This window comes from Taudactylus pleione, unplaced genomic scaffold (assembly GCF_031769625.1).
Source record: "Taudactylus pleione unplaced genomic scaffold, aTauple2 ptg000286l, whole genome shotgun sequence".
NCBI classification, from domain to species: domain Eukaryota; kingdom Metazoa; phylum Chordata; class Amphibia; order Anura; family Myobatrachidae; genus Taudactylus; species Taudactylus pleione.
Window position 1 is genome coordinate 3,343,557 of NW_028284688.1, and position 22,640 is coordinate 3,366,196.

At 41.0% G+C, this 22,640-nt stretch overlaps 1 protein-coding gene across 1 annotated transcript; it reads left to right on the forward strand.

Moving 5' to 3' along the window:
- Positions 1–20,688: 20,688 nt before the first annotated feature.
- On the forward strand, positions 20,689–21,624 carry LOC148512015 (olfactory receptor 2B2-like). The gene has a single exon (XM_088482407.1). It carries the CDS (start codon positions 20,689–20,691, stop codon positions 21,622–21,624), a length of 936 nt encoding a protein of 311 aa, XP_088338533.1.
- Positions 21,625–22,640: the final 1,016 nt, after the last annotated feature.

The window sequence follows — 22,640 nt, forward strand, 5'->3', positions numbered from 1 at the left end:
GTTTGACACAACATGTTCCTTGTTAGTAATCACACCAAACGACATCACAGTCAGATTTTTTTTAAACTTGCCTGTAACTACAGCTTGAAACCAGCCACAAAGACAAACATTTCTCATTATTTTAAGGTTTGATAACACTTATTCTACATACATGTATGTTATTGTACCATTAATATCTCTTTTATATAAATCATCTATTTTAGATTTACTGGTCTTTTACTTAGAAGATTGCTCCTTATGTAGTGATTCAATTTATATGACTAAAAGCTGTGGTACAGGTTCTAGAACATATAACATAATCACATCTAACCATCATGGTTTACTTTACATTTTTTACTGCCACATAAAGTAAAATGCAAACACACAGGGGTACAGGCAATAAACTCTAAGGTGGATTTATCACTAAGCACAGATTAAATAGTAATTATAGGCCGATGTCTGCCCTCGTTCCATATCCTGTTTGTTTTAGGCAAGTACTTTGATAGACCTGTAGTTACAGCAAACAGTAACATCATAAATGCTTTAGTCAAATAAATATCTACAAAAACAGCCAATGTACATGTGTCTTTAAATGAAATATACCCAGCGCTCGACAATGGTGTGAGATTATAATATTTTACCTTGTGTGTCCTTTGTACAGAATTAATATGGCAAATGACAATAATCTCACACCATGGTCGAGCGCTGGGTATATTTGATTTAAAGACACATGTGACATTGAGGGTGGCTGTCTCTCCTCCCTGAATATGCTCCCACAACAAGAGTGACCATTATTGAGTGCACAAGCACACACAAACAATTGATCCATTAATGAAATTGCACAGACTGCTGATTATGTGTCTGAAGGGTTTTATAATTGTGAAACTGCTTGGCATCTGGAGAAAGCCGACAGTAACAATTTTGTTTTCAAAATTAAATCCATAAAATTGTGTGGCTCAGAGCCTAAGATGCTGAAGCATAACACTTTCTGTGAGTGAAGGAAACAGAAGTCACTTCTATATTATCATTGATTTGTATAGTCTAATATATAATACAGTACCTATCTACAGGATATTGTATCTGTGTTTGGCACATTAAAGGTGTCCCTCACTTACTGCATTTTGGGTACTCTACTATAGTTTGCTTCCTTTCCAAAAAATAGGAAAAACAATATTTTGCAAAGCGAGAGTACTGAAATTAGCTTAATGGATAAAGAGAATGCATTGCTTTGAGATGATATTAGCTTTGCTTGAAGTAATTCAGCCATTTACACTCTACACAAAAACTTTATTTTTGCCCCAGATGTGATGTGGGGGACCTGCAATTTTAATGAGACACATTTTACACAATGCTATTTCATGTTTACAGAGAATACAGTTACATGTGTCAGCATCATCAATTTTCATAGCTGTAGTATCTAAAGATAAATTAATGAATTGAAATGCAGTGTGGCCAGCCATACTAATCTCCAGTAACAGTGCTATAACCTGAGCTACAGATGTGTCCACATACATCTTTCTGAAAACTGTGCCATGGCTCTCAATTTGGCATGACATCAATTCTCATATATTGTCGTGCCATGCCATCTGCGGTGCAGCAAAGGTCCAATTCATACTTTCACCACTGGGTGGCCAGTGTATCATGTAAAGTAACACTTAATAGTGTTCAACCTATGTAGCAAAGATACAGTAGTGGTCTCCTTTGGATTTTAATAGAGGGCAAACAAGGAGTTTTGAGGAGGGTTTATGTTAAGGTGCAATATGTATTTGCATCTACAGTAAATCACTGTACTAGCCGCTGAAACACTGTACTAGCACCAAAAAAAACTCACTAGGAAACTGTCATCAGTTCCTCAAAAGACTGATTCTATACTTCCCATCCACATGTATTGTGGCATAGTGGTAAAGTCACTGCACATCACACTTGGCAGTTAGGGTTTGAATCCCAGTGTAAACATATTTTTTTGCTCCAAAAATAAATTTATATAATTCAATAATATAATAATATCAATAATATCATTGTAATAACAATAAAACTTTTTAGAATAATATCATATTTCATCTAGAGACTGTGGGGATCTGAGTCAGTGAGGATAGCATGTGTGTCTAGTGATTTCTTAGTGTAGACATTTCTCCCTGAAAATATGGCTCGATATTTCATATACAGTACTGGTTCTAGATATACATTATAATTCAAAACTGTCCATCAGTAATTTACAGTATGTTAATATCCTTTTTCAGATTAACCCATTGCTTGTCTCAACACAGAGGGGGAGGAGGAATTATTTTGTAAAGGCTGCACTTTTTCCACAGACAACAAATCAAGTTTTCATTAGCCCTCCCCTGTGTTTTGTTTTGTTACTACTCATTAATGTTGCCCTTTTTCTATTGAGACACTTTTGTACATTTGACCCATCCCTTCCTCCCAAAATAGAACTCATTTTCCAAGGTTATATTGTACATTATTTGACCAGTAATGTAGCTAGAAGAAGTAAACACAGTATGTCAGTTGTGCTCTCTCTCTCTCTCATGTGTGCAGACCCTCGTGTTTTGGTTTTGGATTTTTTCTTAAAACATCATGAATACAGTTAAAATAACATAAAATGGGCCAGTTTTTGTTCCTACAGTATTATTAACCTCAATAACATTTATTTCCAGTAATTTCCAATCAATTTTAACCACCTCACAATATTATTTTTTTCATCTAGTTAAGGCCAAAAGGTTGCATCCAGCTAACTGGCTGACTACACTAAGTGATACAGTGGATGGCACTAACATGTGGCAGTTCAGCTTTCAATTTCCAACATGGATACAGTGTGTTATACAGTGTGGGTTGGATACACCAATAGTGCTCTTACTATGACAGCAGTGTTGGCAGAGCAGGGTTGCTGATGGTGTCCTCAGTATATGGAATGGCAGTGCTGTGGTGCTGGCAGTATCCTCAGTGCAGGGTACTGGCATTGTAAGCAGAGCTGGGGGTGCCAGTGGTGTCTTTAGTGGAGGTTTGCTGGCTGGGTTGGTAGAGCAGGGGATGCTGACATGTCCTCAGTACATGGAATGGCAGTGCTACAGTACTGGCAGTGTCCTCAGTGTAGGGTACTGGTGATGTGTCCTCAGTACATGGTATGGCAGTGCTGCGGTGCTGGCAGTGTCCTCAGTGAAGGGTACTGGCGATGTTGGCAGTGGTGGGGTGCAGTGGTATCTTTGGTGCAGGTTTGCTGGCTGTGTCAGCAGTGCAGGGGTTGCTGATGGAGTCCTCAGTACATGGAATGGCAGTGCTGCGGTGCTGGCAGTGTCCTCAGTGTAGGGTACTGGTGATGTAGGCAGTGCCAGTGGTGTCTTTAGTGCAGGTTTACTGGCTGTGTCTGCAGTGCAGGGGTTGCTGATGGTGTCCTCAGTACATGGAATGGCAGTGCTGTCATGCTGGCAGTATCCACAGTGCAGGGTACTAGCGGTGTAAGCAGGGTGGGGGTGCCAGTGGTATCTTCAGTGCAGGTTTGCTGGCTGTGTCAGCAGTGCAGGGGTTGCTGATGGTGTCCTCACTACATGTAATGGCTGTGCTGCAGTGCTGGCAGTGTCCTCAGTGAAGGGTACTGGCGATGTAGGCAGTGCCAGTGGTGTCTTTAGTGCAGGTTTGCTGGCTGTGTTGGCAGTGCAGGGGTTGCTGACGGTGCCCTCACTACATGGAATGGCAATGCTGTCATGCTGGCAGTATCCACAGTGCAGGGTACTAGCGGTGTAAGCAGAGGGGGGTGCCAGTGGTATCTTTGGTGCAGGTTTGCTAGCTGTGTTGGCAGTGCAGGGGTTGCTGATGGTGTCCTCAGTACATGTAATGGCAGTGCTGTGGTGCTGGCAGTGTCCTCAGTTAAGGGTACTGGCGATGTCGGCAGTGCGGGGATGCCAGCGGTGTCCTCAGTGCAGGTTTGCTGACTGTATTGGCAGTGCAGGGGTGTTCTCAATGCAGGTTTCTGGTGGTGTTGGCAGAGCAGGGGAGCCAGCAGTGTCCTCAGTGTAGATTTGCTGGCAGTGTCGGCAGTGCAGGGGTGCTGGTGGTGTCCTCTATGTGGGAGTGCCAGCAGTGTCGACAGTGTGGTCATCACTAACGGTGTCCTCAGTACTTGGGGTAGCAGTGCAGGGGTGCTGGCAGTGTTGGCAGCGGTGGTATCAGCAGCGGGGGATGCTGCCAGTGGGGTGCTAGCTGTATCAGCAGTGAGGGTGCAGGTGGTGTCATGCAGCAGGTGATGACGGGCGCCATCTTCTTTTGCTTCCTGTGTGCATATTAAATGGGCTTATATGCATTTGCAGCTATATCACTGTACTAGCCGCTGAAACACTGTACTAGCACCAAAAAAACTGTCACTAGGAAACTGTCATCAGTTCCTGAAAAAACTGATTCTGTACTTGCCATCCACCAGTATTGTGGCGTAGTGGTAAAGTCACTGCTCATCACACTTGGCAGTTAGGGTTTGAATCCCAGTGTAAACATTTTTTTTTTGCTCCAAAAATAAATTTGTATAATTCAATAATATAATAATATCAATAATATTATTGTAATAATAATAAAACTTTTTAGAATAATATCATATTTCATCTAGATGCTGTGAACACCATGTACACTATGTGGGGATTGAGTCAGTGAGGACGGCATGTGTGTGTGTAGTGATTTCTTAGTGTAGAAATTTCCCCCTGAAAATAGGGCTCGATATTTTATATACAGTACTGGTTCTAGATATACATTTTAATTCAAAAACTGGCCATCAGTAATTTACAGTGTGTTCATGTCCTTTTTCAGAATAACCCTGCCCATTGTTTGTCTCAACACAGAGGGGGAGGGAGGAGGAATTCATTTGTAAAGGCTACACTTTTTACACAGACAACAAATCAAGTTTTCATTAGCCCTCCCCCTGTGTGTTGTTACTACTCATTAATGATGCCCTTTGTATATTGAGACACTTTTGTACTTTCGATCCCTACCATACTCCCAAAATAGTACTCATTTTCAATGGTTATATTATACATTCATTGACCAGTAATGTATCTCAATGTTTTATCTATATAGATATATAAATAAACTTGATAGCCCCCCCAAATTTGTTGCCCAGGAATCCCTACAGACCTAAATTTGGCCCTGGGAGAGATTTGCACACTGACCCACCACTGCGGTGTTCATAGAGGGAAAAGGAGGAGGAGGTGAGCTGCTGTTGTTACACTGTTGTGGGTAGGGGAGTGGGGCACACAGAGCCAGTGATGCTGTTTTCAGGGATGGGGGGAGGGGCAGAGCTGTTTGGAGTGTGTGCACTATGGATAGGACATAAAAAGACAACATTGAAAGTACTGTACCAATGTTTTTAACATTAATTGCAAAACATTGTTTAGACCTAAACATTGGTTCTGAAACCCGATTTTTAGCTCTGATGGTGGAAGGACTGCGCATGCGCAGGAGGTGTACTAAGCATGTGCAGCTCTCTGACTGCAAGTCCGCTTGCAGTGTCTCCCGGCCACCGCCTGATTGACAGGTTGCGGTGTTTTGGAGGTAGAGCGGGGATGTTCCCTGGCAGCATTCCCAGAAACAGGGGCGTGTTACACCATTTTTCTATGAGGGGCGAGGGCAGAGTGTGTATGGGTGCACGCAGACTTTCTGGCCTCGCATGATGCCAGGACCCCGCCAGGCTGTGGGAAGTTTTAGCTCCCGCCGCCTGGCCTAGGGAACATCGGCAACCATCAGTCGCAATTGTTCTGATGGTGACACCAGGCTGTAGCCTCAGTCGCAGAGCTGAGATCATGCAAATGCAGAAAGGAGGTGTGTATGTATGTCTGTGTGTGCGATACCTCCTTCTGCATTCACATTTTAAATGAACAGAATTGCACAGTCTCTTGTGTGCGCTTATGTGCGGTTCTGCAATTCCATCCTGGCCCTTTGTGTCCTTATATATACATCAAAATGATGACAACAAAAGGAAACAATCAAAGGCACCCATTTACTAACTAGTTTTATCACCAAAACAAGCCAATCAGCTCCCAACTGTCACTTTTCTAACAGTTGACAGTTGGGAGCTGATTGGCTGGAGCACCATTTATCATACACAGTGAAATGTTTCACTAGTTCTGGTGATAAAACTCGTTAATAAATGAGACCCATAGTATAGCATTTTAAAATTATTGTTGATCCACCCAATGTGAGGGATTATTTATATCTGAAAAATAGGTGTTGATAGAACAGTCCCATCCACCTGATGTTCAAGGTACATACCTCTTGATATATTTAAAGCAAACACCTCTTATTACCCCTTCAGGTTTTAAGGTTACCTTATAATTTTCTTCACATAAAGAGGATTCAACAGCATACAGTAGATTTCAATAAAATCCTTTATTGCAACTCCAACAGATGGTTTCCAGATGATATTTCATGTACTAACATAAAAGTAAATAGCGGTACAGTACATACAGTGCATCCGGAAAGTATATTACAGCCTTATTCCAAAATGGAATAAATTAATTTTTCTCCTCAAAATTCTACACCAAATATCCCATAATGACAACGTGTAAAAAGTGTTTTTTGAGATTTGTTCAAATTTAATAAAAAAAACTCTCAAAAATCACATGTACATAAGTATTCACAGCCTTTGCTCAATACTTTGTTGATGCACCTTTGGCAGCAGTTACAGCCACAAGTCTTTTGGAATATGATGCCACAAGCTTGGCACACCTATCTTTGGGCAGTTTTGCCCATTCCTCTTTGCAGCACCTCTCAAGCTCCATCAGGTTGGATGGGAAGTGTCGATGCACAGCCATTTTCAGATCTCTCCAGAGATGTCCAATCGGATTCAAGTCTGGGCTCTGGCTGGGCCACTCAAGGACATTCACAGAGTTGTCCTGAAGCCACTCCTTTGATATCTTGGCTGTGTACTTAGGGTCATTGTCCTGCTAAAAGATTAACCGTCGCCAGTGCTCTGGAGCAGGTTTCATCCAGGATGTCTCTCTACACTGCTGCATTAATTTTTCCCTCTATCCTGATTAGTCTCCCAGTTCCTGACTCTGAAAAACATCCCTACAGCATGATACTGCCACCACTGTGCTTCACTGTAGGGATGGCATTGGCCTGGCGATGAGCGGTGCCTGGTTTCCTCCAAATAGAATGCCTAGCATTCTTGCCAAAGAGTTCAGTCTTTGTCTCTCATTGTCTGAGAGTCCTTCAGGTGCATTTTGGCAAATTCCAGGTGGGCTGCCCTGTGCTTTTTGCTAAGGAATGGTTTCCATCTGGCCACTCAACCATACAGGCCTGATTGGTGGCTTGCTGCAGAGATGGTTGTCCTTCTGGAAGGTTCTTGTCTCTCTACAGAGGAATGCTGTAGCTTTGACAGAGTGACCATCTGGTTCTTGGTCACCTCCCTGACTAGGGCCCTTCTCCCCCGATTGCTCAGTTTAGATGGATGGCCAACTCTAGGAAGAGTCCTAGTGGTTCTGAACTTCTTCCATTTATGGATGATGGAGGCCACTGTGCTCATTGGGACCTTCTAAGCAGCAGATACTTTTCTGTACCCTTCACCAGATTTGTGCCTTGGGACAATCCTGTCTTGGAGGTCTACAGACAATTCCTTTGACTTCATGCTTGTTTTGTGCTCAGATATGCACTGTCAAGTGTAGAACCTTATATATAGACAGGTGTATGCCTTTCAAAATCATGTCCAATGAAATGAATTTACCACAGGTGGACTCCAATTAAGCTGTAGGAACATCTCAAGGATGATCAGTGGAAAGAGGATGCACGTGAGCTCAATTTTGAGCTTCATGACAAATGCCATGAATACTTATGTATATGTGATATCTTAGTGTTTTTATTTAATTAAATTTGCAAAAATCTCAAATAAACTTTTTACATGTTGTCATTATGGGGTATTGTGTGTAGAATTTTGAGGACAAAAATGAATATATTACATTTTGAAGTAAGGCTGTAACATAACAAAATGTGGAAAAAGTGATGTGCTGTGAATACTTCCCGGATGCACTGTAGCATAATACTGCTTCAAACAGCTGTTTTATTGAAAATACTACAGATAAAAAACAGGACCTCTATATTTAATAACAAGTCCTGAAAATAAAAAAAACACTAAGACTCGTTTGAATGAGGATGCCTACCATCCCACTGCCAGGGACCACCCCCGCTCCACCTCCAATACGCCACAGCCTGTCAATCAGGCTGTAGCCAGGAGACACTGCAATCGGACTCAGAGCCAGAGGGCTGCACATGCGCAGTCCTCCCACCATCGGAGATGTGCCCTAGCCATTGGGTTAGCGTACATCTCTGAATCAGGCCCAAAGAGTGCCATTCCAAGGGAGTGATATACAGTATGTGGGACTTTACATACTGTAAGCCCTCATAAATTAAATATAAAATAAGTATGATTTCAGAAGCTTATTGGTGTTTTATATGTTTAAGCACCTACAGGTCCATAAAAAATAGAAGAATTGGTTAACATCGATGTTCCAGAACCAACGTTTAGGTCTAAACAATGTTTTGTAATCAAAATTAAAAACTGTACAGTACTTTCAATGTTGTCTTTTTATGTCCTATCCTTAGTGCACACACTCCAAGCAGTTCTCCCCCTATCCCTATCCCTGATAACAGCATTACTGGCTCTGTGTGGCCCCCTCCCCCACCCATAGCAGTGTAATGTGCATACACACATAGCAATCTGCCAGCAATACAATATCGCTGGCAGATCATATTGCACACTCCCTGGTGTGTTGGATGATCTATATAGATCATCCAACACACCAATAACTTGCCAGCAACTATAGCGACCTGCGATCAGCAGGTTGTGCAGCATGCAGGGACAATGGGCAATATTGCTATCATCCATACGTGCCTGCACATTGCTGGTTTAAGGTAAGTTGGTAGGGTACATTAAAAAGGATGATTTGATAGATAACGGTAATGACAACGGTATCGCTATCATTTAAATTGTCCTTTTAAAATGCTACGTGGATGCACCTTTACAGCAGCAGCTCTCCTCCTCCTTCCCCCACTATGAACAGAGCAGCAGTGGCTCTGTGTGCCCCCGCACCCATAGACACCACTGGCACTGCTGACATTGCCAGTACCCGTCACTGAGGACACTGCAGCACTGCCATCCCATGTACTGCAGACACCATCAGCAACCCCTGCACTGTCGACACAGCCAGCAAACCTGCACTGAAAATACTGCTGGCACCCCCACACTACCGACACCTCCGTTACCTGTTACTGAGGACACTGCCAGCACTGCAGCACTGCCATTCCATGTACTGAGGACACCGTCAGCAACCCCTGCACTGCCGACACAGCCAGAAAACCTGCACTGAAGACACCGCTGACACCCTGCAATGCCAATACCGCCAGTACCCTTCACTGAGGACACTGCCAGCACTACAGCACTGCCATCCTATGTACTGCAGACACCGTCAGCAACCCCGCACTGCCAACACTGCTGGTACCCATCTCTGAGGACACTGCTAGCACTGCACACTGCCATCCCATGTACTGAGGACACCGTCAGCTACCCCGCACTGCCGACACAGCCAGCAAACCTGCACTGAAGATACTGCTGGCACCCCCACACTACTGACACCTCCATTACCTGTCACTGAGGACACTGCCAGCACTGCAGCACTGCCATTCCATGTACCGAAGACCACCATCAGCAACCCCTGCACTGCCGACACTGCTGGCACCCTCCAATGCCAACACTGCCAGTACCCTTCACTGAGGACACTGCCAGCACCACAGCACTGTCATTCCATGTACTGAGGACACCGCCAGCAACCCCGCACTGCCGACACAGCCAGCAAACCTGCACTGAAGACACTGCTTGTCACCCCCACACTACCGACACCTCCCTTACCTGTTACTGAGGACACTGCCTGCTCTGCAGCACTGTAAAGGCTGCACTTTTTACACAGACAACAAATCAAGTTTTCATTAGCCCTCCCCTGTGTGTTGTTACTACTCATTAATGTTGCCCTTTGTGTCTAGAGACACTTTTGTACTTTCAGGCCCTCCCTTCCTCCCAAAACTGTACTCATTTTCCATGGTTATATTGTAAATTCATAGATCAGTAATATAGTCAGAAGCACAATGTTTTGTTTTCCACTTTTTATTACAGTAAAATATACACAGTATGTCAGTTGCTATATATATATATATATATATATACAGAGAGAGAGAGAGATGTGCGCCCACCATTGTGTTTTCATTTTCGATCTGGATCTCCCCTGGTTTGAATCTGCATCTGGTTTTGGATTTTTTTCCTTGGTGTTTTGTGTTTTTTTTTTGTTTTGGATCTGGATATTTTCTTAAAATATCATAAAAACAGTTAAAATCACAATATGGGCTTGTTTTTGATCCTACAGTATTATTAACCCTCAATAACATTTATTTACAGTCATTTCCAATCAATTTTGACCACCTCATAATGTTATATTTTTCATCTTGTTCAGGCAAAAAGGTTGCATCCAGCTAGCTGGCTGACTAAGCTAAGTGACATAGTGGGTGACACTAACATGTGGCAGTTCATCTTCCTATTTCCAACATGGATACAGTGTGTTATACAGTGTGGGTTGGATACACCGATAGTCCACATACTGTGACAACAGTGTTGGCATAGCAGGGTTACTGACAGTGTCCTCAGTACATGGAATGGCAGTGCTTGGTGTTGGCAGTGTCCTCAGTGAAGGGTACGGATGATGTCGGCAGTGCCAGTGGTGTCTTTAGTGCAGGTTTGCTGGCTGCATTGGCATTGTAGGTTTTGCTGACGGTGTCCTCAGCATGTGGATTGGTCATGCTGCGGTGCTGACAGTGTCCTCAGTGTAGGGTACCAACAATGTTAGCAGTGCGGGGGTGCCAGCAGTGTCCTCAGTGCAGGTTTGCTGACTATGTTGGCAGTACAGGGGTGTTCTTAATGCAGGGTGCTGGCAATGTTGGCAGAGCGGGGGTGCCAGTAGTATCCTCAGTGTAGATTTGCTGGCTGTGTCGGCAGTGCGGGGGTTGACCTCAGTACATGGAATGGCAGTGCTCTGGTGCTGGTAGTGTCCTCAGTGAAGGGTACCGGCGATATCGGAAGTGCAAGGGTGCCAGCAGAGTCCTCAGTGCAGGTTTGCTGACTGTGTTGGCAGTGTAGGGGTGTTCTCAATGCAGGGTGATGGCAATTTTGGCAGAGTGGGGGTGCCAGCAGTGTCCTCAGTGCATGAGTGCTGACCTCATCGGCAGTGCAGGGATGGTGGTGGTGTCCACAGTGTCAGCAGTGTGGGGGTTGCTGACTGTGTCCTCGGTACATGGGGCAGCAGTGCAGGAGTGTCAGCAGCGGTGGTGTCAGCAGCGGGGGATACTGCCAGTGGGGCACCGGCAGTGTTGGCAGCAGGGGTGCAGGCGGTGTAGGGCAGCGGGGGATGGTGGGCGCCATCTTCTTTTGCTTCCTGTGTATTAAATGGGCTTAACGCTGATTGGCTGAGAGCCATGACGGAAGGCTCTCTCAGCCATTAGCGTTAAGCCCACTCAATACAAAACCTCGTGACCCAAGAGTGGGATCGTGAGGTTTTGCCTCGGGTTAAGGATCTGGGGCAGGCAGAGAGATCTGAACACCCTCTATGGGTCGGCGCCATTTTTCGACCACACTGGTTGAACATCCCAAGAGTTGGCTCTGATTAGGTGGTCCTTAGCTCCCCAGGGGCCTGGGCTGAAGAGCGGTCAGGTTTAATGCTTTGACTGGGCGGCCCAGTGAAAGGGCTCCCCTGGCTGTGGCATTAGCCCCCTCTCTATAAAAAGTCTGGTGCTGGTTCTGAATTTTACAGGGGGACCCTACTCATTTTTCCCCCTGTATTTCCAAAATCAGATCAGTGCCCAGTGCTAGTTGTGCACTGTCCCTATGTTGTTTGTCCCCCATATTTTTGCAACCAGAGCTGGTTCTGACTAGCCCAGTGCTTGTTGTGCTTAAGTGCAGGGGACCCCTACGTCAGTTGTCCCCTGTATTTAATCAAAACCAGCACTGGGTCACTAAAAACTCAGGGCTCTTTTGTGGAGGGGGGGCATGCCATTTTTTATTTATTTGTTTTCATAGATTTTTTTTTTTACCACAGCAACACAGATGGGTCTCTCTGATCCCATCTATGCTCTGTGTCAATGACCCAGATGCATGTAGCATGGATCTCCTGGTCCATGCATGCATCTATGTCATTGAAATACATAGCCACAGAGAGGGGTCTCACTGATCCCATCCATGCTTCTGTGTCAATGTACAAAAGTGTCTCATGAAAATGTGGTTTGTTGTCTCTGTGGATAATGTGCAGCCTTTACAAAATGAATTCCTGCCCCCTCCCCTCTGTGTTGAGAAAAGGGGTTTACCTGGAGAAGGACATAAACATATAGTATATTACTGATGGTCAGTTTTTGAATTACACTATATATATAGAATCATAAAAAATTATTTTTGGAGAAAAAAAATAGGTTTACACTGAGATTCAAACCCTAATTTCCTGGTGTGATGTACAGTCACCTTACCACTATGCTATAACACCTACAGGCAAATACTGAAGTATTTTACCTCTTACTAAGTGAAAATTAACTGAAACTGACAGCTTCTGTTCTAGATCCAGCTAGAAATATAGCAATAGTTTTTTTTAGTATATGAAATATGGTGCTATGTTTCCAAATGCTATTTTCTATTCTGTAGTACTTTTTACTGTATATGTAGCCAAAGTATGCAGGAAATTTTGTAAGCCTGTCTTGCACTGCAATGGGAAGCATTATCTCCAATAAAAATCTAAATAATATTGTAGAAGTAGATATCCAAGCCAATAAGTCTTTGGAATTAAAAGTATTAACCATGGCAGCCAATACCTGCTAAAACATGTAGTTTCACAATAGCATCTTATAGATAAAACACAGTATTAACTGACTGGTTGGGCAAGTAGCAGTACTACTAGGATCAACTTGCATCTATTTGTTGTTTTTTTAGCAGTTTTTGTTATAGAATTTCCCAGGATCAAAATTTGTATTTGTATTTAAGTATAGGTAAGATAACTGAAGGGTGTTGGGGAAATTTTATTTTAATTGAAATGTTTATAAAACTGCATGTTTTAAAACATTGTATTATGGACCAAGAGTAGATTGATCATTTGGCTGACACTTGTTATCAGGCTACACATAATATTTTCACACCACAAACTCCACCATACAGTGACAGCCATGTGCAATTTGGAACTACACATGAACCTTAACCATTGTACATAATATAGATGAGCAGTACGATTTTACTCAGATATGTTCGGTTTTCAAAAACAGCATCAAATTGGATATCCAGCTTTCACATGTTTTTAATAGTTAATAAAATTAATCTAGACTACTCCAAACTTGTGCTAACTTGTGCTAATATGGTGCAAAGAAATTAGTCAAAACTGAACCGCTCATCTCTAGTACATAGCATTAAAACAACAACAGTACACTATGGCTTGGCACAAAAAAAATCATAATTTATTGATAATAACAAAAGAATTGTATGGTGGCTAAGAAAGAATGGCCATCTAAAGGCCACAGAAATCATACTATGCAAATATACACTTATGTCCAACCCACCTTTCAAACATTGTAAATGGTTAACCTACCCTGCACATTTGGGTCTCTGACCCAAGTAGATTGACTGGTACTGTGCTCCTGTCAAAATGTAATGTAGGTATCCTACGATGAGCTCACAGAGAACAGAACCATCTATGGAGCAGAAGGACAAGTCCCCATTCAATCAGAACCAAAATAAAGGTTGCTTACCCAACTACTGAAACAAGAAAACCACTAATCTGTCATTCTTCCTGCCATAGACACACACCAACAATACAGGAACCTGAAGAAACACCCAACATGTAACAAAAGCCAAGAAACCCATTTAGAGCAATTTTGGCTTATATAGACTTCTTATACCATCCCCAAATATCCCTGCTCCAAGAATATTTTGGTTATAGAGAAACATTTCAATCACAGGACTCCCTTAACAATAAATCCTGTATCATGCTGATATAAATGTCAAAATGTGTTTCAAACTCAGGGGTTTAACATCCATCAGGCTAAAATGTTAAGCTAACATGTATTTAGAAAGGTACAAATAATTAATGATTAATAAAAAGCCACCGGTTATGAAAATAAATTATTAATTAGTCTGTTTTTTGTTATAATTTTTTTTTTTTACAAAAAGTATATGTCCAAACTGTTTGGCTATTTTTAGAGGTGTTTCTGTTCTATTGATAATAAAGAGGCCACATTTTGTAGTAGACAAGTGACAAGGTCTAGTGGTGGAGTTATTTAGAGAGTGAACCCTCCTAGCTAAGTTCAGAGAGCACAAACCTTTACAAGTCAGTGAAATAATGAAATACAGCATAGCAGAGTGACATGTTAAAATCAAGCTGAAGGAGCAGAGAGCATGCAATGATGTGGGGATACCAAGTTGTATGAAAAAGTGCTATTTTCACTCTGTACATTGACATGAATTTTATGGCAGCTATTTTTGTCTTTTGTCCTTTTTAGACTTGTACTGTAGTAATTTTAAAAGGAGATATTGGGTTCATTTAAATTACATGCGATTTTATAAAAGTGAACTTACAACATAGAGCTCCCGTACATTGTGGCATATTTCTGCAGTGTGCTGTCCCCAGAAATGCGAGAAATGTATTAATGGTGGAAAAATGATAGGCAGCAGGGGATTTTGTTTATAATCTTTTGTATTTTTCTATAAGGAATAAAATCATTGTTATGAAAATTTTATTCTACAGTACTTGCAGACACATGCAGATTGGTGGGATTTTCTGTATTGACCTAATTCTTACTACAAACCCAGTTATTGGAGCCACCACACTATTTGATTCATTTCAGTCAAGGACAACTTGAATAATAGATTTTGCCTAGAAGAATACAATGAAAAATACTATACTTGTGGATTCATAAAGTGCAGTCCAATATGGAGTTACAATTGCAAATAAATGTTGAATGGTCAATGTGTTTCCAGGGATTCTTTTAGAGGAAATGGTTTGTAGAAGAATTGCCAGATCAAAACTCATAAAAAATAATCTAGTCTTCAGTCTCTCCTTATTGTTTTGCAGTAGATATTTGGCCAATTGTTTGTTGTAATATTATGGCAGTGGTTGTGGAAGTCAATAATTTCATGGATTCCTCTGCTAATGTCATTATTTTGCTTAGATAAAAACATAAGGAAGCCTCCCCACTAACCCTCATTCATGGATTTTTTGAGTTATGACACCAAGTTCTGTGGAATGAATGAAGGCATCTCTGAGGGTATCTTCATACTTAATTACCTCCCTATGTCTCAATCACAACAGTGCCTTTGTGCATAAACCCTGTGTAATGTATGCATCATAGGAGGTTTTGGAGACTTTTGCACATGCGCAGTAGCAGAGAATAGCTCTCTGAATCTGACCCAATGTATAATTTCTATTAGTTGATATGTCCTTAATATCATTATTCATTTATTAACTTAGTTAGACAGATAGATAAAGGAGATAGGGCTCTGTTTACTACAATCTGCATTAAAAAGCAAATTGTAGTGTGATATTTCCAACTGATTTCGCATTGTGAATTCAGGCAATATCACAGGGATTTATTAAAAATCCCTTGCAGGGACAGGGCTTGCAATAAAGCTCTGTACCTGTGAATCCCCTCCATAGACTTAACTCTGGTCAGGTCATTGCTTCTCCGGTGATGTCCTCCCTCCAGGGTTCCGGTCAGCTGCTCTCCCATCATACACTGTGACCCTGTCAGCTGCTTAATGCAACAGCTGACCAGGGTCACAGCACAGGTGCTTATAGACCAGCTTCCTGGAGGGCGGACATCACCGGAACTGGACTCAAGTAAGTTTTTTTTTTTACAATTTTTCTGCTTAGACCACAGCAGAGCAGAAGCTAGGGAACCGGGGGAGACCTTGGATAATGCCACCTCCAGGTAACGTTATTATCACAGGGCTTCTCCCGGCATTGTTTCACATTTTATTTTTAGTAAATCTCAGGCATATAGCATTTCCCATTACTATTATGGGAAATTATTATTATTATTATTATTATTATTATTATTATTATTAGCCTTTATTTATATGGCACCACAAGGGTTCCAAAGCACCTCACAAAATCCATAAACAAATGAGAAGACATGAAAACAGCAACTTACAGTACAGAATAATACAGGATAAGAACATAATTTATAAACATTGCTACAATAGCAATCATAACTCCCAGAATAAGCAGTAGGGCATCAGCTACCATTTGGTGCCCTTCAGGGGAGTTTGGAGTAGATGATCGTATGAGTGAGGGAAGCAGAAGCACATAAGGGAAGAGTGCCCCTTACATTCTAAAGGAAATGCAATCTGTTTAATAAAAATATGTGATAATTAGGGCTTGGAGTAGAATTTTATGAATTCTATTCCGATTGCCCTTTAGTAAATTTAGGTGAAACTAAAATAACGTGAAAAGGGCGTGAAAATACTATTTTTCACTCTATTTTAGTAAAATAATGTTAATAAATAGAGCCCATAGAGATAGACTTGAGTTTTGTGGATAGAAGGAGAGATGCTACTTTGGCTGGTGTTATTGGCTTTTCTGTATAATTCTGGGGGGGAGATTCATCAGATTTTTGACAAAGATAAAGTGGATGGAGATAAAGTACCAACTAATCAGTTGCTAGCTGTATTTTTTAAGTGCAGCCTGTAAACCTTCAGTTAGGAGCTGATTGGTTGGGTCTTTATCTCTTTCCACTTTATCTCTCTCCAAGCATCAATAAATCTCATCCTCAGTATGATTATTTATTTAATGGATAATTAGCGATACCACTGCCATCGATTTTGGGATTGGAGATCTTATAAGAAGGAATTTTTATTAGCATGAAGAGTCTTATACAAACAAGAACCTGAAAATTCAGAAATGCCAATTTCATCGCTGAATAAAATCAGTAATTGTTTCCTGTCAGTGCACTCTACATTTCTTACTGTAGAAATAAAAAAATACTGTATTTTAATCTCCCAATATGACTCAATGCACTCCACACAGACCGCAATGCTGTCAGGCAGCAATACTCACCTCTGTGCAGCTATGTTTGCTTCAATAAGCCAACTTTGTCCTGATATGAAGTTATCGCAATAATTACAATATGTGATATAGTTCAGGGGATCACTGTGCCATATTATAATTTACATTAATTTAATTTTAAGATGGAAATAGTGGTGGACATTGTGGGTGCTTCATTATGCAACAATAAGGAGGACTGACCTGTAAGAGTCTAAGGGCATGATTCAGAGATGGATAAAATGGTGATGTTGGATGCAAGCGGATAATGTTTTCAGTCTGCGCATGTATCTGTGTCGATGGTTACTGTTCAAAATGCAGATCGAAATTGCATGCATAGATATGCAATTTTGGTGAGTGCTTCTGTGTGGTAAAAGGGAGGACAGCTAGCCAGATGTGGACATGTCATGGTCAGCAACTGATGCAATTGCACTGACACAAATGGCCATATTCGTGAAAAATCTGCACATCCGTAGGACTGACGAAATCTTTGATGGTACGATTAATGGTGCATCTTAACATGCACAGCAGCAGATTAGCACTGTAGGAAGATCATCAGCCATGACATTAGCATAAAGACTCAGTCGTGGCTGTAGCAAAAACCACGGCCATGGTTGCAACTGCATCCACCTCTGAATCAGGCCCTAAATATTTTCAGCTTGATGTTAGGCCACATTTTTTTCATAGGTAGTATTCAATTCAGCACTATGTGCATGTAGTGTCTCTGGGACACAAGGCTCCATGGATACCAACATCACTGATCATTTTTCCTAGCACCACATGGAGGTTACACATAGATTTCCTACTGCCCAGCCTGCAGTGATGTCCAGCAGCTCCTCATGCTGACATGAAATCTCCCATAATGTGTTGTGGTACAGTTAAGGACTTGAGGGTTATTTTTATACTTTCTGTGTTGTAGATGGTCAATATGAGGGATGGAACTTTCATATGTACATTTGCCCCCGGCACGCCCACCAAAGGGGGCGTGCTGTCAATCAACATTGACAGCACGCCCCCTTTGATCGGACACAACGAGCAAAGGACTTTCCTTTGCTCGTCGCGTCTGGCACATGCGCACGACGGAGCTCCCTCCGTCGTGCGCATGCTCAGTCCATAACATCGACCCACTTGCGAGCGGACAGCCGCTCGCGAGTGGGTCTGAATCAGGCCCTAAACCTTTAAGCTGTGCAGAAAATATAAGTTGATGAGCTTTTTTGACAATAATGTCAATATTGGGCCCCCAATTTTGGTCTCACAAAATTGTAGACCAAAGAAACTGAAAGAGGTCTATAATAGATACAGCATTGCTATCTATCAAAAGTGGGTACACAGCAACATAACTTCTCCTAAAGTCCACAACCATCTCTACTATATTAAGTGGATTTAACTGTAGATTATTCCTGCAACACCACATGGCCAACTGTTCCACCTCTTTCCTGTATGGAGACTCGTCCCTATCATTAATCAAACCAATGACAGTGATGTCATCCGCAAATTTCAAGAAATTCATGGATTGTTCACCAGCAATGCAGTCATTGGTATTTACAGAGAAGAGCATGAGGGAAAGAACACACCCTTGGGGGGCCCTGTGCTGATCCTGCATACACATGAAATGACCTCCCCTACTTTCACATACTGCTTCCTATCTGTTAGAAAATCTACAACCCATGCACAGGTAGATACTGGAACCCCCAAATGCAACAGTTTGGAAAACAATATCCCTGGGACAATCGGATTAAATGCCAAATTGAAGTTGAAGAACAGGACCCTCACATAGGTACCAGGCAGGTCAAGATTTTGCAGAACATGATGCAGCCCCATATCGACCACATCATTCACTGATCTATTTGCCTAATAGGCAAACTGCAAGAAATCCAAGCAAGGGCCTGCCATCTCTTTCAGATGGTCCAGTGCTACACATTCAAAAGTTTTCATGACCACAGAAATCAAAGTGATTGGTCTGTAGTCACTGCACCTCATCTGTGATGTTGTACATTTGTAAAACCAAATCATTTGCTGTTAAATTCACAGGGCCTGACTCATTACCGATTACAACTGTGAATATGCAAGCGCAAACCAGCCACTACGATTGGGACTGCGATTGCAATGCCTATGCAGACCCATTGCAGAGTGATTGACAGGAAGAACCATTTGGGGTGATGATGGGAGGATGGTCGGTGAAATGCAGGCATGCCAGAGCATTTAGATGCTGTTGCAGGAGTGTGCTCAATTTGCCACTATGATGCCTTATGCAGCATGATCACTCATAGCGTGCAATGAATTCAGCAATTTCTGAGTAAGGTCAGAGCTTGTACAAGTGTGTTTGTGAGGCTGCGATGGTACTCGATTGTACTGATGTTTTTGCAGTCTTGCTAAACATTATGGATGTGTGTAAGATAGAGTGGGTGTCCATATGTTGTTCAGCGATGGCATAGCAATTGCAATGGATTAGCATACTATTGTAGTTGAACTGCATGTGTAATTGCTAATGCATTTGAGGTTGCAATCCATAATGAATCAGGCCCACAGCAGTGTCTCTAGTACAGTATGAGTGGCAATGTCTCTAGTACTGTATGCGATGCAAAATGTCAAGAAATATAAAATATGCTACACCTCTCAGAGAGTCTTGGTTACATAAAAATATATCTAGTGCTGATGTAGATGGGGTCCTCCTTGTGATGATGACAAATATTGGTGGAAAAATTGTGGTAGATATCACATGAAGAAGGATATGCTTGGCTTAAAGAATGTGCATTTAATTTTCAGAAATTGTATCCAAAATTCTATGTTGGTTTGGATGTGAAAACATGACCAGGCATTAATGATGGAACACTTGTTTGCATGAAGATTTAAACAGGACCAGGTTTAATGAAAACAAATCATTGTCTACATTTTTACATTCGAAGCAGATATTGTAATGCGGCACAAATTGTTTGGCATACTTTGAAGTGTACTAAACAGTTTCAGACTTTTTAGCCTATATATCAATTTAGTGATAAATACCCCAAAACCTAACATTACAATTCATAGGGAGCTACTGTAGGAATAGGTTTAGGGGCTATATATTATTCCCCCACTACTTCAATAAACATCTGTCCTGCTTGAGCCTAAAACTAAAAAAAATTCTGGTAGAAGTTTTAAAGCAGTAAAAATTTACAAAACTGGGTTCCGTCCCAGCAGTGTTACTACACATTCATGACTTTAGGTCATGTATGCACACTTTGAGTGAAGGAGGAAGTAGAGAAATGCAAATGGCACCTTTTTCATACTCTTGCAACTGATTTAATAGGTAAGAGCAGGCTAACACCATCTGAAAAAATTCAGTTTTTGAAGCTAGAGAAATAGCTCAAACACAATGTCCCAATACAGTGAATCGGGACAGCAATGTGGTCACTTGCACTGGAGATATCAGCAATATATCATGTGCTAAAGGCTTATTAAATGGCCTTGTTACTTAATTTTTGTGGTATTAATGTAAATAACTTCTGTATCCACTAGATTACCTGGATAATTAGTACCATTTGAGTATGTTTTCTTTGGGCAGATTGTATTGTTATTGTATGGGGGCTTTCCTAACTTTGCATAAATATTTACTGAGATAAATTTTTTCACATTATTTTAAGGCATGCCTTGGAAAAACAATACCGTGGTAACAGAATTTATTCTTCTTGGACTTTCCAGCCAACCCAGGATACAAGTTATTCTTTTCTATGTCTTCCTGTTTGTGTATATGATCATTTTAATTGGAAATATTTCTATCATAATACTAGTCTGGTCTGATGTCAATCTTCATACACCGATGTATTTCTTCCTCAGCAACCTCTCGTTTCTGGATCTCTGCTATTCAACCTCTACTGTGCCGAGGATGCTGAAAGATTTGATGTCAGTACAGAAAACTATCTCTTATGCTGAGTGTGCAGCACAAATGTATATTTCTCTCTCCTTAGGGGAAAATGAGTGTATTCTGCTTGCTATTATGGCTTATGATCGTTATGTAGCTATATGTTATCCACTACATTATACTACAATCATGAGTAAATTGGTTTGTGTCGGATTAGCAATGGGTACATGGATATGTGGGTTTCTTCTCTCTATTTCCCATGTTTCACTTACACTTAGTGTAGATCTTTGCGGTAACAATGAAATAAATCATTTTTTGTGTGAAGTGCCAGAAATATTATCACTGGGTTGTGAAAACATTTTATTTATTGAATTTATTATTTTTGTTGTTGGTGTAATTATTCTCATGACACCAGTCACATTTATTGTAATATCTTATGTTAAAATCATTTTAAGTATCTTAAAAATTGCATCTACAGCTGGACAGCGAAAAGCTTTCTCCACCTGTGGGTCTCACATGATAGTTGTGATAATATTTTATGGCTCGGCTATGGCTGGCTACATGAAACCTAGGTCGAGCTCTCTACCAGGAACAGACAAATTGATTGCAATTTTTTATTTTATTGTTACTCCAATGCTGAATCCTATGATTTATACACTTAGGAATAATGATGTAAAAGCAGCTTTTCTTAAATGTAGAATTAGAAAAAGTTTCTTTTAGCGTAAACTTTAGGGTCTGTTTGACAAAATACCATTATTATGTGGAGTTAATTGAAAGTTCAGATATGAATTTTTTTTATATCAAAATTTTTAATTATGCTAGTTGAAAGAACTATGTGTTATATACACAAACCAAGACACAACAATGCAGTTTTTTTTTCTCCCAGGTTTGACTGTAATGCAACTTCTCATTTTGAAAACACACAGACATAAAAGGAGATAATTTTTACAGTCCCATACTTATCTTTTATCCATAAAGAGTTCAAAGTTAGTTCAAGGCATATATATATATATATATATATATATATATATATATATATATGTGTGTGTATATATATATATATAGACACTCCCTGCAGGTGCCCTCCAATTTAGACCAACAATGGATTACCCGACAAAATAGAATCCACACCGGAGGCACTCTGTCTCCAATAAAACAACACAGGAGAATGTGACTGATATCACAAACATTTCGGAGCATTTATTCTTGCCCATTATTGCCCCTTCATCAAGGTAAAACTTTTATGTGTACATTTATATTTATGTGTACATATAATAAAACATTTGTACTCACATCTCCCAACATGTACACTGCACCTTGCAGTGTCCGGGGCCGGGTCACACGCTGATGATGTCATCACACCTGTCCTCCACACCAACGCTATCATCACATCAGTCTGAGGACAGTGGAGATGCCCACAGCCTGGATCTCTGTCAAGGAAAAATAAAACCAGGTGCTCTTAACCAGCCAAGTATATAGCAATTATTAAAATTAAAATTAATTTAATCTTTGGTCAGCTGCTATCAAAAGATAGGTAAATGCAACTACCTATAAAAAGTCCCAAGGAAAAAGCAAAATATAAAGACAGCGCTTTTTGACAAAAGATTTAATACATAACAATGACCTTACAAACAATAATAAAATACATTACAATAAACTTAAAAAGTTACTAGGTGTACAGAACCGGCTGGTATGGACACTCATCAAACAATCAGCTGAAAACCCATAATTTTTGA

Bases quoted from the DNA above. Each gene is read 5' to 3' on its own strand.
- LOC148512015 (XM_088482407.1), top strand. From the start codon at position 20,689: ATGCCTTGGAAAAACAATACCGTGGTAACAGAATTTATTCTTCTTGGA.